General features: G+C 40.4%; 1 protein-coding gene across 2 annotated transcripts in view; it reads right to left on the bottom strand.

Moving 5' to 3' along the window:
* INTS9 (integrator complex subunit 9) overlaps positions 1-19,174 on the bottom strand; it is a 105,328-nt gene that overhangs the window by 46,738 nt on the left and 39,416 nt on the right. For both annotated transcript variants that reach the window (XM_046657227.1, XM_046657229.1), the window contains 4 exons: positions 18,596-18,656; positions 14,416-14,478; positions 10,749-10,888; positions 8,420-8,506 (listed from right to left, as the gene is read on the bottom strand). In XM_046657227.1, the coding sequence (XP_046513183.1) occupies positions 8,420-8,506; positions 10,749-10,888; positions 14,416-14,478; positions 18,596-18,656 (351 nt within the window). The remainder of the gene's footprint in view (positions 1-8,419; positions 8,507-10,748; positions 10,889-14,415; positions 14,479-18,595; positions 18,657-19,174) is intronic.

Genomic DNA, 19,174 nt, shown 5'->3' with positions numbered 1-19,174 from the left:
ATCCTCAGCACTGAGCACAGTGCCCAACATAAAAGACCCTCAAAAGGGAAAATGTCTGTTCACTTTTTACCCCAGGAAAGGTAAGAACCAGCAGGTCAATGGCTAATGAGGCCTATCTCAAGCGCACCAGTAAACTTGGGTAGACATGGCTTCTACGACAGCGGGCCAGGTGGTGAAAGTGTCAGGAAGGAACCAAAGAGCGAAACAGAAGAGGAAGGCTACGCAGGTCCCAGCGACTCTGGGCTCGAGTGTGGCCTGCTCAGTTCAGGGTTTTGTGGCAGGCAGCTTCTGACATGGCTCCCAAGGACCCCTGCTGCCCGTCTTCACCCCTTTGTGTGATCCCCTCCCCGAGTGTGTGCTGGACCTAATGGCTTGCTTCTAGTGAAGAGAACACGACAAAAGTGACAGGATGTCACTTCCAAGATTCGGTTACAAAAGACTGTGACTTCCATCTTGCCCACACTTTCTCTCTTGCCCGCCTGCTTGTTCGCTCTGATGAAACCAGCTGCCATGTTGTGAGATGCTCTGTGGAGAGGCCCATGGGGCAGGGGGCCCTAAGAGAGCTTCAGTCCAATGCCCCTGAGGAACTGAATCCTGCCAATAACCACGTGAGTAAGCCAAGAAGGGGATCCTTCTCAGTGAGGCTTCAGATAACTGGAGACTGTGGTATTAATAACCCATGGTTATTAATAAACTACGAAGTTTTCTGGGCCATGTTCTAGTATAGTGGGAGTGTTTTAATACCTTACCTAAGTTTGGGCTTTTCTCAGGTCTCCTCAATGATATTTTTACAAACTCTAATTTTCAGAACTTTCATAGAAGGCTGCTCTTCATGTCACATTTAACTTGATGTTTACTTCTTTTAGCTGCAATATGGAGCAATTTACTTAACCTTTTTCCCTCCATGTTTCTAAACTAAGGATAAAAATACTTCCCTCACAAACTGTTGTGAGGATTATAGCAAAAGAGTAATAAAATATATAAGTATCAGTTTTTTAAAAAAAATACACATACGAGGCCGGCCCCCTGGTGTAATGGTTAAGTTTGGCCTACTATGCTTTGGCAACCCAGGTTTGCTGGTTCAGATCCCAGGCACAGACCTACACCATTCATCAGCCATGCTGTGGCAGCATCCCACATATAAAACAGAGGAAGATCGTCACAGATGTTAGCTCAGGGCTAATCTTCCTCAAGCAAAAAAAGAGGAAGACTGGCAACAGATGTTAGCTCAGGGTTAGCCTTCCTCAGCAAAAAAAAAAAAAAGTTAAAAAAATATATATACATATGATATTCAGTGCACATTAATTCCCTTCTCACCCTTATGCTTAAATTCTTTGTGTATCTTATTCTGGCACCTTATGTACTAGCTACATCTTTCAGATCTAAAACTATTTAATAATTTCTCATTTCTCTATCTGGACATGTCTAGCGGTTCCCTTTTTCATATAGGTTTGGTGACTATATTTTCACAAATAAGCAATTTCGATAAATTTTCTATTAGTTAGACAAAAGATTTAGACTAGGAATTAGTCAAATGTATTGTTGGCTTTTTCAAAGAACCAAGTTTCACTATTCTTTTGTACAATGTTAACTGTCAATTCTTCTCTCTCCTTCCTGCTGTGCCTTGGCTGATTTTAACCAAGTTGGTCACCTCTCAAACAATCCATGTTGCCATGTTTTTGCCCATAGTGTTCCTTTATATAGGAATAATCTCTTCCCTCATTCAAACTCTACTTAACCTGCCAAGCCCAGCCTAAGATTTGCCACTTAGTACATAATCTTTGCTTGACAAGCTCCTTGAGTACACGCAGTATGTCTTAAACTTTTGGGGACACTTTTCTACAAAGTTATCATAATGCCAGGCACTTGGTAGTTAATCAACAAATAAATCTGAAGTCCTCTGAACTCCAAATTTATACCCATAAATTCCTTTTGCTAACTCTGTTTCTGACTCTTTCCAGATACGTAGTTACTTTGTCATTATTTCCTTCTATCTCCTAACATCTTGTCTAACTTAGCTTTCCCTAAAACTCTCCTTATGTTTACTTGAGGCCATAATTATAGAAAGGCATTTATAGAGCCACTCAAAGCCATTAGGATTATTGGCTGATTTAGGATAAGTCGGATAAGATAGCCCACTGGGAACTAGTTCTGTTTTTTCTGGCTTTCTAATTTATCAAAGTCAAGTTCTCACAGTCTAAATGTTTCATAAGTCCTTTCTAAAAGATTTAATTGTTTTGTTTTGTTCTTATCACACTTGAATGCTTAATAAACTTTTTTCCCAATGCTTTGACATCATGCCAGAGCTTTGCTGTCTCTTCTTGCATCCTCCCAGCATAACAAGTAGCACAAGATCATGTGTTTTTCTTAAAGAGTAAGACTTTAAGTCTATAGGGACCACTTAAAAGCTTATAAATAAAACATTGGTTAGGCTTTTTCTAAGTGTTTGATGAATGAATGGATGAATAAGACAAATATAAGAAGAGAATATAGACTATAAGAAGCAGAAAAGTTTTGTTTTGTTTTTTGGTGAGGAAGATTGGCCTTGAGCTAATATCAATTGCCAACGTTCCTCTTTTTGCTTGGGGAAGATTGTTGCTGAGCCAACATCTATGCCAATCTTCCTCTATTTTGTATGTTGGATGCCACCACAGCATGGCTTAACAAGCAATATGCAGGTCCATGCCTGGGATCTGAAGCTGTGAACCCCAGGCCGTTGAAGTGGAAAGCATGAACTCAACCACTACACCACCAGGCTGACCCTCAGAAAACTTCTTTTCCTCTCATTATAGCAAACTGTGCTCACCGTACACGTGGGTAGGGTGGAGGTGAGATGTGTTAGCAGAGTGCTGATCTATTTAGACTTTACCAACAGTGGAGCCTGAAAACCAAGCATTTCTCAATATTAACCAGAAACTAGATTATAATTCTTGATTTATGTATTAGATCAATTTATCTCTAAAAAGTACAAAGGCAATAGCTTAGGATACCAAAGCACGTTAGAACAATTCTCGAGAGTACCTAAACTATCTTTGCTTTAATTCTATCCTCATGAAAAAAACTCTTATCTATAATTTGATTTCTTAAGTGGGCTTGCCAAGCAGAACAGAGTGTCCTAGATAGATGAACCATTCTAGTTCTGGAGCTGGGCAGATGTCTCAATATAAAGTAATTAAATGGAATTTTTGTTTGTCAGTCAGTATCCTAGGAGTCTGGTTAGCCGGAATCAGTCCCTGAGATGCAAATCTACACTGAGTGAAATGAAATGATTCAGTTTCTGGAATTGCAAAGCTGAAGCACAAGCTGTGATGACTCCATCAAAGTACTGCCACTCTGCAGGATATGTTTAAGGAGACTCTCCCTTGGACATCTTTAAAAACTATAACATAAGTAAACTTACAGATAATTTAATTCAATTCTCTTATTTTACAGAAAAGGAGATTGATTCCCAGAACCTGAATGACAGTGCTAACCAACTAGAAGCAACAGTGGGACGAGACAACAGTTTTCCTTCTACTATACAACCTTGCTTTCATCAGCAAGGGCAGCGTCTGAGGAGAATTCGGCTGGGGAAGGCAGATGGGTCCTGGTTACTGAAAGGGGGTTACGTGAGCCTAGCATATCATTAAAGGGGAAAAGGACGCCAGTGTTCACTGAGCACTTACTGTGTGCCTGGCGCCGTTTTAAGGACTTCACTCCCATTACTCATTTAGTCCTCACAGCAATCCTGTGAAGTTGCTAATAATATTACTGTTTTATAAATGAGGAAACAGAGCCTAGAAGAAACAAATTTCTGCAGCTACTAAGAAGCAGATCTGAAATTCAAACACCAGTCTATTTATCCAAACCTATAACTTTAATTTTCCTCCTATTTTACATAGTTAGACCTGATAAATTCCTCTATAAATACCCAAGGAGTGTCAGAGTAGAAGAACTTCAACCACAATACGACTTTTTTTAAAAAAAAGTCTTCTATAAGGTATGAACCCACCTTTTAAGCTCTGAGTACCGAAAATTGCCATAACATTTCAGTGAGGAATATATCAATGCAATAATTCCTTAATGCTTGTGAGAGGATTATGACAATATCTTGTAATGATTTATCCTTAATTATAATTGTAGATTTCTAGTCTTATTAAAAAAATGCTGCCTTCCTACAAAAAATACTGGAGGCTGAGTTAGTTTCTTTTTTTTTTTTTTTTTAAAGATTTTATTTTTTTCCTTTTTCTCCCCAAAGCCCCCCAGTACATAGTTGTATATTCTTCGTTGTGGGTCCTTCTAGTTGTGGCATGTGGGACGCTGCCTCAGCGTGGTTTGATGAGCGGTGCCATGTCCGCGCCCAGGATTCGAACCAACGAAACACTGGGCCGCCTGCAGCGGAGCGCACAGACTTAACCACTCGGCCACGGGGCCAGCCCCCTGAGTTAGTTTCTTAAGTGGAATATTCTGCTTTAAATTTTCCCGTTAAGAAACTAAACTTTGAAGTGAGTGTGGGAAAGTCAGAGACGCAAAAATTATATTGCAAGAGATTCTCCTTTTCCTATCCTTCAAAATCTCTTTTTCAAGAAGAGCAAACTGCAGCGTCAAAATGAGGAAGAAGGATAGCTAACTTCTATATAAATCTCAAGGAGCAGTGTCAACTGAGGCGGGGAGTCAGACAGCTGCCAACAAGCAAGAATAATCATTATTTTGCTATATATTCTGATACTAAATCAAATGCCGATTCAAACTAACTTCAAATGATTTAAGGGAATTTGTCAGATTCCTTTGACCAATGAGTTGGAAAGATTTTCATTTACTGTTTTCTTTAGTTGATGGGCTTATTAGTAACTTAAGCTACTAAGATGCATTAATTCCAAGCACTTAAGGAAGAGACTGACTGTGTAAAGTTTAAATATAAGTGAAAAATTGGGGGCCTGAGGCTCAAATCCAACTCACTGAGGTATTTTGCTTGGATCCTACAGGATTTTATTTTAATGTGTGAGCCAACATTTTAAAAAGATTAAAAAAAAAATCACATTTAGAACATCCAGATTTTTGAGCCTCTTAAGAAAAGGAAGATTTGGCAGCGACAGGCTCACATTCCCATATGGCCACAATCTGCTGAAGCTGAGTGTCAGCTGCCCCTTTAGAGCGGTGTGGTCACAGATCCACCGTTCCTGGCAGTCCACCTCACTCCTTATCTTTTCCATCTCTGGAGGCATCTGAGTTTGTGACCCCTACTTTAAAGGAAATGAAGAAGGAGAATGCAGGAATTAAAGGCAAAAAAGGAAAAGAACGAAAAAATAAAGAGAAGACACAGTCCATATCACTTGGGGAAAATGTCAGTGTAGCAGACAGCAAAAAAGTGTTTCTCAACACAGTAAGTCACAGTACTTTGGGACACTAGATAAGAACTGGCTTGTGAGAAGGAGAAATTAAAATGTGACGTTAATCCTTCAGCATAAATGTTGCCCTAATGAAGCACTTTCAGTATTCCGGCCCAAGCTGAGATTCTAGGGGACTATTTCAGAAGAACTCTTCAAATCCTTCTACTGCTTCTAATATTTATGATGAGTTTATCCAGGAGAAAAAGAGGACACAGCTTTCTTGGTTTGTCTAACACCTCAGCATATTCTTTCCAATAATTAGATCCTTGTCTTTATCAGTAACTATGGCTCAGCTCACACTCAAAAGGCAAAACAAAATACTTGACCAGGATCAGAAATATGGTCACGATGCAGGAAATAATGAAATACTGTCTTTCCAAATTATTCTCCTTGCTCCTCTACCAAGTGCTTTCAATGGTTTCTGATTTTTGCCCACCAGGGTGAGATAGCAAATTCGAGGTTTTATTTCAACTAGCACTTTTTTTTTTTAAAAAAGGGAGATTTCCTAAGTATCTTACGAAATAACTTTTTCAGCCCCTCCCTAGCCCTCTGTTCCTTCAAGTTCCTCATCTTTCTCCCTAGTGTACAATGGCATTTCTTTTGTGAGCTAGTTATCTTGTTGTGTTTTACACAGAATGGGAGGCTAAAGGAAAACTGCCAAGAACTCTACCCAAGGTCACGAAGAAAAGGCAAAATACGGACGTGGAATTTCCTAAGACTTGGCCCAGGGTTTGAGAGTCAGGAAGCAGTGACCTTTGAACATCATTTCTGGTGTGCCAAAATTATTTGTGGCAGAATATTATAAAGGGTGTAAACTTAAAAGGAGGAAGTAAAGGAACCCAGGGCATACGTGTTCCACAGGCAAAGAAAACAAAGTCCTGAGGTTTCTAAGGAGGGAGATACTCTCAGAGAACTGGATCCATGTGGTCCAGTGGGCACATGGGAGACAGAAAGAAAAGGGGAAGGAGGTACAGCAATGGGCAGGAGGAAAGGGAGCTGAGAACAAGAATGCAAGTGAGGAGGGGAGGGGACCCTGTACTAAGTGGTAGAGCAGTGAGATCAAGGACGCCATTCATGTACACACAGAACACTCAGACGAGTGTGTATCCAGAAAATGTTTCCTAACGTGAAGCCACACAGACACCACATCCCCAGTGAAGGAAACAGAGACATAAAGAAGATCCATAAAACACAGGAGAAAACGTGCAGTTAAACATACTTCCTCCTCCCCTCACTTGAGAGGGGCTCACACGCACACAACAAGAGGCGGCCCAGCACAGTGGTTAAGAGCACGGACTCTGGACTAGACCAGCCCAACTGCCTAAGTTTGAATCCAGATCCTGCCGCTCACTAGTTGGCTGACCTTGAGCAAGTTACTTAACCTATTTGTGCCTGTTTTCTCTTCTGTAAAATGATAACGTTAAAGAAGTAAATGAATTAAAACATTGAGAATAGTGTCTGGCACACACAAAGCGCTACGTAAATTAAACAAATAACATGTATACAAAGGAAGGCATAGAGGAGACCCACATGCTCAAACTCTGAAACAGTTACAGTATAAAAGCATATTCTCTTTGCTATATGTACATATTCTTGTAGAAACAATAGCCACAAAAAAATAAGACAGTCTAAAGTTTAGATAACCAGATGGCTAACAAATCACTGACCTAGAGGGAAAGAGAACTCAGTGGCAAGGTAGCTGGCAAAGAGTGGATTGGGTAGGAGTGTGTGGAAGATGCGCCACTTAAGAAGGCACAAGACGAGTTTTGACTCTGGACTCTGGATGCCAGGCCTGGAAGGCTGGGACGACTGTGGTGCCTGGAGGGGATGGCAGCAGCTGGGTTAGAGAAACTGCGGTATCAGACTGACTGGTGTCCTCTGCTGCCAATTAAATACGAGAGCATGGAAGGAGAATCAAGCCGTCTCCTTGCCTCCTCTGTTATATTTCTACCCACTTCACCTCTTATAATCTGGTTTCTGATCCCAGTGCTCTACTGAAACTAACCTCTGGGATTTCCATAGCCGGAGGCCTCATCTCCATGATGATATTTATGCAGCATCGGACACCACTGACAAGCCTGGGGGTTGGGAAACTTCCTTTTTCCCTTGGCTTCCTCTCAGCTCTTCTTCTACCTTCTTAACTACAACTTCACAGCCTCTTTCACAATTCTTACCAATTCTTTTCAATTCTATCTCAGAAATTTCTTTTACATTAGACTCTTCATGCTCATTGCTACTGCCTTACTTCAGGCCTTTGTTCTCTCCCCGAGGTTTCTGAAAGTCTTACCTGGTCTTCCTGCCCCCATCTCTGCACTCCCATCCATCTTCCACGCTGCACCCCAGAGTTACTTTTCCAAAACAAATATGTGATCACATTATTTTCCTCCTTATAAACCTCCACTGACGGATGTCCCACTCAGAATAATATAAAATTCAAACTTTACATGTTAGATTCTTCACTATCTTGTTCCACCTTACCTCTCTAGTTTTCTTTTTCACCTCTTGACTCTACCCATTCTAATTCACCCTGAATTTCTCACTGTTCCCTGCATATACTATATGCTACGATGCTGTGCCTGGACCCCACTTCCCGACCTTTTCTATCTGGAAAGTCCTTTTCTTCCTCCAAGACCCACCTGAATTGTCATCTGCTAAGGAATGTCCTCCTCAGCTTCCCTAAGCAGAAAGAGTTCTTCATTTTCTGAGTGCCTATGGCACTGTGATCAAGCACTCTTATAATACATGCCATCCAAGATTGTAATTTACCTGTTTGTCTGATTTCTCATTTACTCATGAGCACCTCAAAGACAGAGCCAATTGTTTTACTAATTAGTAAAAACCCCTGGGCCCAGCACAGTACCTTGCACATGGCATGGCTTTCTCTCAAAATATGTTGGTTGAATCAAACATAGCCCTTTCATAAAATAGGGAAAAGAGAATCTTTAGTTCTAACAGTGTAAATGTTTAAGCATAAAATAAGAAAACAAATGAGACTGTTTTGCAAAACCTCAGGCTCTACTGTGAAGAGAACAGAAGGGCCTATCGCTCACCGCTGAATATCCTTGTTCTTCCACAAGGAGGCAGACTGAGCCTTGGGCACTCTCTCAATGAAATTCACCAGCTCTTCCATGAGAAGCCTGGATTTAAACAAAAAAAGTGAAGAACGCTCATGAGAGGAACAGAAAAATACCACACACTGTAGCCAAGAGAAATAGGCTTGCCCACCTTCCGCTGCCCAATCACCTTTCTCTCCGTTGCACATAAACTTGGGCACCATTTCACATAAGGCAGAACAAAGGCCTAGCCTTCTCATTGAATTTCCATGCTCAAAATTCTGAATGTAAATGATTTAATTCACCTTTAAAACAAGTCCGGCACATTTCTTGTCTCTAAACACTGAAATATATAAGCCTATGGTTTAACTCTCTCTTTTAAGATCTCTGCCTTTATGTAACTAAAAATACAAAAAGAGAAAAAGTTAAATGACTGTGAAGTACCTGATTTTGGTGGCAGCTGGGATGGGGGTAGGATTGTTTTTTTTTAATGACGATATTAAATGTACGTTTCAAACTGGTAAAATAAGTTTTCGTGACACTGTTTTAGGAATTGACAAAATTCCATGTGGAAGAATACTCTAAGAACTAATCCTAAAAACCTATCAAGGACCTGTAAAAGGACAGACTCTGCAGATCACCAGATGGATTACCACCGAGTCACAAGCGAGGGGATCTAAGAAATGCCTCACTCAAGTAGATCAATGATCCACAAGCTCTGAGGAAGACATGGTACAGAGAACTGTTAGAATCCTGAACAGCTAGAGGATGACCAAAAAGCTAGAAACAGATTTTCAACATTTTTGAATCCCCCTTTATAACCCAGTATAGATGATCCATATTGACCTAAATCCTCTCCCAATCAAAATATAGATATGGCAAGCAATAAATTTATTAGCATTTTAATGCTGAACAAAACTTCATTTCATTTCCATTTATTTATTTATTTATTCCTAATACCATCTCCTCCTTTCATGTTGAAGGAGCAGTACTAGTTCCAGCATTCGAAGATCTGGGATCCAGGCTCATTATCGTTCTGGCTGTCGCTTTCAGGAGACCAGTCTGGCGTGCCCATCTTTACACTTTAACTTTTTCAGACTAGAGTCTAATGTTTTCAGCTTATTCTCCCATTGAAACTGATCCATCATCCTTTTTTTCTTTGCTGAGGAAGATTTGCCCTGAGCTAACATCTGTTGCTAATCTTCCTCTTTTTGCTTGAGGAAGATTTGTCCTGAGCTAACATCTATGCCAATCTTCCTCTATTTTGTATGTGGGTCACTGCCACAGCATGGCCACCAACAAGTGGTGAAGCTCCATGCCTGGGAACCAAACATGGGCCACAAAAGTGAAGCACATTGAACTTAACCCCTAGGACACAGGGCTGGTCCCTGATCCATCATCTTGAGTGTTTTACTTTTCTATAATGTCTCTTCCTCAGATCCCTTATGTTTTTCTGGATACACTGCAGGTAATGTGATTTGACACAAAAACAAAGACCAATTTTGTTTCACTTCTAGTAATTCTATCTTGTTGGACTTCTGCAAGACACTAGAACCCAAAGCTCAGAGTCTATATTCGACATCTAGATCTCATATTTTGGGTCTAGACAGTTTCACCTTATACCATACTTGTTAATTTGCTTCAACACAATTCTGTTTTCTGGAGTAATTTTCTTCACATAATTTTTTTCTAACTATGCTTCAGTTACTTGCAGTAACCAACTGGATCACGACAGCTTGGAAGGCGCAGAGGAAGAGACAGCGGGACATTCCAAGTCAAAGGAAGGCTCTGAGAATTTTACTCCTTGGAGTCCTGAGTTGTACTCTGTCAACAGTACAGACAACTTAAACATCTAATTACTTATTCTGTTTTCTACAAGCTGTGTCCATTTACAGTCTGCACTAAACCACAAAAGGGGGGGAAATTTTGAAAGCAAAGTAATAAAATTTCTACTTTTTTTCTTAAATATGCTGTTCTTTTCTCCTGAAGCTCTTTGCATTGCATCTTTGTGGCATCTTACTAAATGTTACCTCCCCTAATTAGTATCATCTACATAGAGGAGTTGTCTCTATGAACTCCTTCTTCTAGTTTTTGTAAAAAAAAAAAAAAGGCAAAAGAAAAGACTAATGAGGAATTCTCACAGCATCAATCTGTAGGCAATTCCAGTGAATATTTGTTTTATCTAGAGTTGTCTAATCATGCCTATTCTTTGGGTCAGCTGCTCAGAAAGAAATAGCAATCAGTCTTGGCACAACTCTATTATATAGGTACCACTGAACGTAGTTCTTCAGCCACATCCTAATGGGATGAGAATAAATGTGCTCACCTGCCGATCTGAACGGTGGGCTCTGTGGCATACACCGTGCCTGTGAATCCGGTGTGCTCAGTGATGTAGGGCAGTGCCATCATGCAGTGATAGTTAGAGATGAGGATCACATCTACCGTAGACAGATCTATTAGCTCGGTCTGCAAAGAAGAGGGAGGGAATGATACATATCTGTTTAGGGCACATAGATCAACATGATGTGACTGAAAAATGATGTTGTCAGGATGCAGAGAAATAGTCTTTGTACCAGAGAATAATGATGCCTTTCCTGCAACACTTCTATTTTCTCATTTTGGGATATTTCCTCATATTGACATTAAATAGCAGGACAGGATGGCGAACACCAAGAATGTAGCCAGTCCACCAGCAGTGCTCTGATTTTACCAAAACAGAGTTCTGAGTCAGACATGAGGACAAATGACAACAGGACACTTCAGCAGCTGTTGCCTTGCAAGTGAACCAGGTAACACGAAGCAGAGAGAGCACAATACAAGCTGCAAGTGGAACCAGAAGGCAATGCGTCGCTGCTATGGGTTACTGGGAAAGGAGAGTGCAGCAAACAGAAACCAGCTCTTCAAAAGCCAAATGTGGGAGGCATCTTTTTTTTGGAGGTAACTTTTGAAGACTTGTGCTGGATACGGAGCCCCAAAAAATGTAGTGGCAGAGTCATAAAAGGAAATTATACTCTCATATTCTACCCTAATCTAAACCCTAAATCTACCCTTTATTCCATTATAAAGGTCATGTGAAAAGGGAAAAGATAGGCTGGCACATGAGGGAAAATGCTACCCATGTTTAGTAAATTTTATGAAAACTCTTTTAGTAGAAGGGAAAGTTTTCCCCATAAATTTAAGTCCTACCTTTCTTTTAAGGCTAAAGTCTCTTCTTCTACTAAGCTTTCCTGATTTGCCCAGATGAAAGAACCCACTTCTTCCTCAGGATTCCCAAGGTACTTTGTGTCTATGTCTCTTACGGCAGTTATCATTCTGTACAGTGGCACCTCAAAGTATCACCTTGTCCCTCAAAGGTTACATGTCCCTGAGGTTAAGAATCCTGTGTGACTCATCTCTGTCCCCTCCTAGCTGTGGCAGCCAGTACGTGACAGGCCTTGGTGCACTGTTGTTGGAGGAATGCATCATTATAAGCAGCACCCTCTGTGGGGAAAAGTGAGACACCATGGTTCAGAGACATCATTCAGTCAGTGAGTTCTCCCTCATGGAAGTTACCCCTGGGAAACTGCATGGTGCACTAACGACAGCATGGAGTAAGTCACGGAAGCGTTTCAGGAGAATGAGTCGTTGAGCTAATATGTCCCCCACAGAGAAGTAACAAAGATGTCTATGTCCTCTTTGCAAATGATAGGGACAGTGTGCCATTCTGGCTGTGGTATTTTCTGGCTGAAGAACTTTACATACAAAATAAGTTAATTTACTAACGCTGCCAAGGCATAATCAGCTTCTGAGAGGAGCATGCCGATTAGAGGTCAGAAGCCACTCACTGCCATGGCAATGGCAATCTGTGTGAATAAAATGCCTAACGACAATAATATCCAATTTACACCACCTTTAACTCCATGTTGTGCACTGTAGCTCCAATACATGGTCCTCATAATGAGGGGTCATGTAACATTCTGCTGGTCCTATTCCCCACTACCTCTCTAGAACCATTTTTAAACAAATAAGGAATTAGAGTGACAGATCCAGAAGAAAACAAGGGAATGACAGCTGAAGCATCAATAAAGCTCAAAAGCATCCCTCCACCTTCCCTCTCACATACAGAAACTAGGTGAGGCTATTTGAAATTTCTCTTCAACATATAAGAATAAGCGCATAGAGTCTACAATGATGAGAAATTTCGTAAGAACAGCTAGAAGAAAAAAAAATATATATCTGTTTATATATATATCAAGAGTGTTTACATAAACATTTTTCCTCTCAGAAATAAAGCTACCATCCAAACCACATATATATACTCATATTTATATATTTATTCACATACTTTCACTCAATGAAATCCAATACAGATTATTTTAATTTTAAACTTGTTGTATTCAGACACTTGGGTTCTGCACACCATGAATTGAGTCAAAACAACCATAATTTATTGGTTATACTGTCCTACACCTCACACAAAGATATTTAAGGTAGTTGCACTAGATTATAAATTCTACGAGGACTGGGATTAGGTCTGTCTGGCTCACCCACAAGTCAGCCAAGACTGGACTGCAGAAAGTACCTCTCTACTAATTTTCCGATTCTCCTATTTTCTCCCCATCATACGATGCCCTCACTCTATTACTTAGAATAGCGACTACTACTAACTTGACATAAACTACAAATTATGACACAAGTTGAAAAACCTTACATGGTTCTAGAATCCAACAATCCTTTAGCTTGGCAAAAGGTGAACTGTGAAATAGAAACTGTCTAATTTCAAAGTTTAGTACTCTATGGAGCGAGTCAGAAAGTCACCAGAACACCAAATCATAAATTCTACATCACTGTCCATAAACTGAAGGTTGCTGCAGTCAGTGCCATATGTAGTAACTGAAAATAAATGCAGCATCTGGGATTAAGAATCTTTGAACAGATGGGGAACTGCCCCACCAATTCCTAAATGACACATGAAGATGACAAAAAGATTTTAGTAGCAGTTAGGCAGAGCTCCGGAATCTTGGTAACTCTCTACCTTCACCCTTGTTCTGAGTACTTTATCTCAACTTTCTCCCTTATCTGCCACCTTCGATTACCAAGTCCTTCTTTCTCTTCCTTCCTCTCTTTTGCTCTGGTACCCTAAAAGGGCACATATACATACAAAGAGAGAAAAAAGGGTATCAAAGAAAGTGTTGAAATGGAAAGAGAAGACAAAAATAAGGGAAACAGCAATCTAAATTTCCTTTTCTCTTCGGCACTTAAATGTGAAAGTATTTTCTGTAGGCACCGTAATCTACTGGGCACATGGAGAGAACAGGAGGGTAGCTGCTCACCGATTTCCTCAGGAACCCTGACTAACTACTAGCTTCCTACACTTTATCTTCTGCTGAGATCTCCATGTAGGCCACTGTGAGTATTAGGCCTGCCAGCTGAGATTAGGTTCCCTTAAAACTAAGGGAAACTGAGCTTCATTTCCTTTAAAACGATGAAACTGGCCCCAAATTCTTACAAGTCTCACTGTGATAATAACATGTAAGCAAAAGACATTCATGACTGGGTTCAGAATCCATAAATTTCAAGCAATATTCAATATGGCATTTCAAGTCAACAAGAATTTTTACAGTTGACTGCACTGGTTGAATAACAGCAATTCCCAGTTACCTACTGTAAGCAAGACTAGGAAAAGTATGGCTAATCTAACACAGGCATTATATGACAAAACTGAAAGGCGTGAGTTATTTCTTTACCTTGCTCAAAACTACACCCTAGTACAAGTGTCAGTAGAGATTACAGAAAGAGCTAGGAACAGGAAGAAGAGAGTGACTTAAATGATTTACAGACAATATAAAGAGCTCCTAAATGATCATATTTTAGCTGCATAACAATGTACCTGAAACAACAGATTCATTTCCATTTGAAAACAGAAAAGCTAAGCCCCTTAAAATTATTTCTTGACTTCACTTTGAGAGATGACGACATATGCTTTGTTTCTATAAGATTCATTTTAATCTTACCTCTGGCAAGCAGAATTCAGGCACAGAATCTACAAATACATGACCCGAGCACTCCTTTAGCTCCTAAAAGAGATGAAATGAAAAAACTCTTGGAAGAGATATCCAACAGACACAGCACCAAAGAAATTTCAGTCCCAGACCAAACTTTCCATGAAGAATCACACACCACTAGAGCTGGAGGGAAGCTGGGTTATTTAGGCCAACTCTTCCCTGTTTAGGCTCAGGGAGGCTAAGTGTCTTTCCAGGATAAAAAACACTGGTTTGTGGCTGACTCAGGACTTGAATGCACATTTCTTGATGACTCTTCATGGACGCCATGCGTAGACACATGCTGCTTCCGTAACTCACGATCCAATGCTTTCCAGATAATGGTTACGTAGTCCATACCAGCAACACCAGAATGATTTGCGAATACTGATGGAAGTGAAAATTCCTAGGCCCTACCAAAGCCCTAAAGGGTCAGAAACTCTAGGGATGAGGCTGTAGAACCTGGATTTATAACAAGCACCTCCAGTGACTTTGCTATGCAATCAGGTTAGGAGTCTTGGCCCTAGACTGGGACTCAGAACCTCTTTCTCCTCCTACCAAGAGTCAAGGGGCAAGGGACAAATGAGGAGGGAGATGAAGAGCAGAGGCTAGAGCTTAAAGAACCACCACCACCTCCGCGAATACATCTTTGTTCTTGAAGAGCACACAATTTATTTGGGATTATAAAGCAAATGCATTCATTCAAAAGAAAAAGTATACTAATAAAGAAAGAATATAGTACAACTCCTCACTCCACCCATGACCTACCATATTTAATATGCCTGTCTTAGTTCGGATTCCCTCACAAACAGACCCTGAGAAAAGGTGGGTGCAAGCTTTTATGGGAGGTGCTGAAAAAAACAGCAGGAGGATGGGAAAGTGATAAAGGGAAAGGAAGGTGGCTGATAATGGCCATGTTATTGAGTTACATACCACTGTGGGCAACTGGGACTTACTCCCATGGGAAAGCTCTGAGAAATGGTATAAAACATACACCTTGGAGTTATTTTACCCAGGGCCAAGGGACCTGGGATATTAATATAGTAACTCCTGCATTCTGTGCAGCTTCAGGAAGAAGCTCTCAGGCCAAGCCATACAGGTATTGGCAGCTGCAGTTATGACAGGGCACACTGAAGAGATATGAGCGGGCCACCAATAGGGTTTGCTACAATGCCTCTAGAGGCCACTAGAGTTGTTGTCTTCCCTCAATGACACTTTAATTTATTTTTTTAAATTTTATTTACTTATTCTTTTGAGGAAGATTAGCCTTGAGCTAACATCTGCCACCAGTCCTCCTCTTTTTGCTGAGGAAGACAGGCCCTGAGCTAACATCCGTGCCCATCTTCCTCTACTTTATATGTGGGATGCCTGCCACAGCACGGCTTGACAAGCAATGCATACGTCTGCACACAGGATCCGAACCGGTGAACCCCGGGCTGCAGAAGTGGAACGTGTGAACTTAACTGCTGCACCACCAGGCCGGCCCCCGTCACTGACACTTTAAACTGAAATCTCTGGAGGATTTTTTGCTCTAACAAAGTTAAAGCTATGACTTTATAACAAAATCAGTAAAACACAGAACTTGGTTCATAGTTTGCTCTTTCCAGAAAGAGAAAAATACTGTTAGAGTTTTGTTCCATCATGTTTTCATTAGTCATTGAATATCTATGTCTGTGGATTCATATCTATGTATATTTAGATATCAGAGCCTGAATGGTTTTACTCTCAATCTTATCTGAAAATACAGTAGTTACTATATATTATTTTCCTTTTGAACTTGTACAAGTCTCATAAAACCCTGACAGAATACTCCCCCCTCTTGCCTCCCACTGTAAATTTTGGTTCTTCTTCTTACGTCAGTACAGTTAACCAGCGAAAGGCTGAGCCAAGAAGAGACTGAAAACAGTTCTTAATTACAATCTACCTGCCAGCTCAAAGCAAATGAGCAATTATGTTTAATGGGAGAAGACTCCCAACTTCCTTAGGATGAGGTTAAAAATGATTAAAGACAAATCACGGGAAATTTCAAAGCTCTGCCTGGTCCTAAACTGGCTAAATAGCCTTAGTTCCCCAAATGCTACCTATCAGGGCATGTCTACCTCACAGGACAAAGCCTCCTCTGAGGCTTTCCCTCTTCCTCGCCTGGAGAAGCATATTTGCCATTCCGCGCACTTACAATGTCGCTATTTTATTCACCACTCCCTTATAATGAAATGCTCCCACATACACACGCAAGTCATTTTGCTCACAATGCACCGGTAATGGGATGCTTCTGAGCCCTTCTCAGGGAACAATGATTTACAGCCAGAAGGAAAGTCAGGCTGAAATCAGGTGCACAGGTTCCCGAACGTCACATAATTTTACAGTTAGCTATGTGGGAAATCTGGTTTCAAATTATGCATTTGGCTTGCACTTGAGGTTGGGGTGCAGTTACAGGAATTAATTCCGTAAAAGAGCACCTCTTTATTTAACAGTATCTATTACAAGAAGGAAATGCCTTATTCAGATGAATCATTTTAAGGATCTTTAAACTTATTCAGTCTTTTAACTGTGAAACTTGGGAGAGGAAAAATGATTTATCGGACTAAGAAAGACATGGGTGAGCTTTACAGTTTTTAACCTTCCTTTACCTACGATTTTTTTTAATATAAAATTTGACTAGATTATAGTTTTAACATTTTTTGTACCTTTGGTCTCTCATTTATAAGTTAACTGTCTAAATACTGATGTGAGGAACGAATTACCATGAAGATAATCTAAGGTCAAAAATTTAATAGCTTTGAAAAAAAAATAATTGAAGCCACTTATTTTAGGTCTAGTTAGTCAGTGATTAAAGTCACAGTAACACCTTAAATACTAGATTCCTAGAACTGTGTTCTTTTTTCACAACCTATAAGATTGTCCATTCTAGACTACCAGAAAAGGCTGGAATCACAGATGAGTCTGGAAGGTCCTCTACTCAAATTTACCTGAGAACACGCTTCCCTCCCACTCCCCCAAGAACACACTGCCCAGGAAGTTAAACATCCAGCTCCTCAGTCCATTCTCCACACTGTGGCCAAAATGACCTGATCAGAGGGCAAGATGACATTGCCCTCCTGCAACCTTCTGTGGCCTCTCATCATCCAAAGAATAAGACCCAAACTTTCCACAAAGCCCTTCCTGATCTGACCCCTGACAGAAGCACTTTAACACTCACATATGTGATGATTTTAAAGTTAGTAAAAAAAAAAAAGTTTACTCCTTCCATCATAGAGTCAGTGCAGCCTCAAAATGAAAAGAGCTGGATGGAATTCACTAATAAGCATCACCTTCGAAACTCCCATTGCAATTTCTAAAAATAACAGGTTTTTTTTTGCGATCATAAAATGTATTTGCAGCAGAAGTTCTTAGATTTTTTACACATGCGAAAACTGGACCAGTGTCTGATCACTGAGATTCCCTAAAAGGCTCTAAAAACAATCATCACCAAGTACTGAAGATCCTACATTGATCTTGGGATTTTTCAGGGAGAATACATGGGGAAAAAAACGAATCCATCAGTCACATTACTATAGGCTGTGTAGGAGAGGAAGACATGTCCTCTACCCATTCTGGGTTCTTCTGGCCGGAGAACAAATTAAATTCACGAGACAGAATAACAGGAGAAAATTAAACAAAGCTTTATAACATGTATACATGGGAGATGCTCAGGCAACCTGAGCAACTCGCCAAAATGGCTGAAGCCACCACCTTAAATCCCACACTCAGGTAAAGACAAAGGAGGATGTTGGGGGTGGGGGAGTTGATTATGGGAGATTACCACACAAGTACAGTAAACAAGACTCAGGTTATTATGCAGACTTGAGTCCTTGCCTTCCACATTGATAAGAGTTTCCAGAGATAAGCTCATCCCCCCTTCTTCCTGTTACAGAGAGGGAGACACCTTTACAGACGATTTCCTTTACAATGTAAATGTCTCTTAACAAAGGGTAAGTAAATTCTACTTTTCAGAGTTTCTTTTCTGTCTGCAGTTTTTAAAAGTAACCAGCCCAAAATAATCCTCATGCCAAAGAGACATATCTTGGGGTGGCCAATTCCAGTCCCCCACAGGTGTCTCCGGTATGACAAGAAGGCTTTCCACTGGTGTAGATACACTTCAGTTAATCATTACCTTGTCCAAGAAAGCATTTCCATCCTTTAGGGACCAGCCAGGAAGATTAGACAGCCTGGGACTGCAAAACAAAAGATTAAATTACCCTAAATAGATTATAATCCTCAGTTATTTCATGATGACTGTACTGTCTGCATAAGTTTAAAAACAGTTGGAAATTACTGGCAGCAATGCTCATCCAAAACACCAATCAAAAAGATGAAAAATAACCATGTTGTATCAAGCTTAAGAACTATGTGGCAATGGAACATTAAAAAGCCAAATAATTTAGCACTAAATTGGGAAAATTTTAAAAATGCTATGCAGAATAATAAAGGGAAAAAAGAAAGATGAGACACTATGGCATTTTACAGTTTTCCAATTACTGCCCTCAACTTCACCTTGCTTGTTTGACAACAAGCCCGAGGGAGGGTGACTGCGAGCACTATATTATGAATGAGAAAACAGACTCAGAGGGGTCAGGTGCTCTGACAAGAACACTGAGCTGTCTATCAGCCAGAATTCCGCAAATAAAAATACCTGAACTCTAGGCAAGTCTGTATTCCAGATTCACTGCTTATAAATGGATTAGTCACTTGT

The sequence above is a fragment of the Equus quagga genome, chromosome 3 (assembly GCF_021613505.1).
Source record: "Equus quagga isolate Etosha38 chromosome 3, UCLA_HA_Equagga_1.0, whole genome shotgun sequence".
NCBI lineage: Eukaryota > Metazoa > Chordata > Mammalia > Perissodactyla > Equidae > Equus > Equus quagga.
Note: the sequence above shows the minus strand (reverse complement) of the source record. Positions and strands in the feature narration are given on the sequence as shown.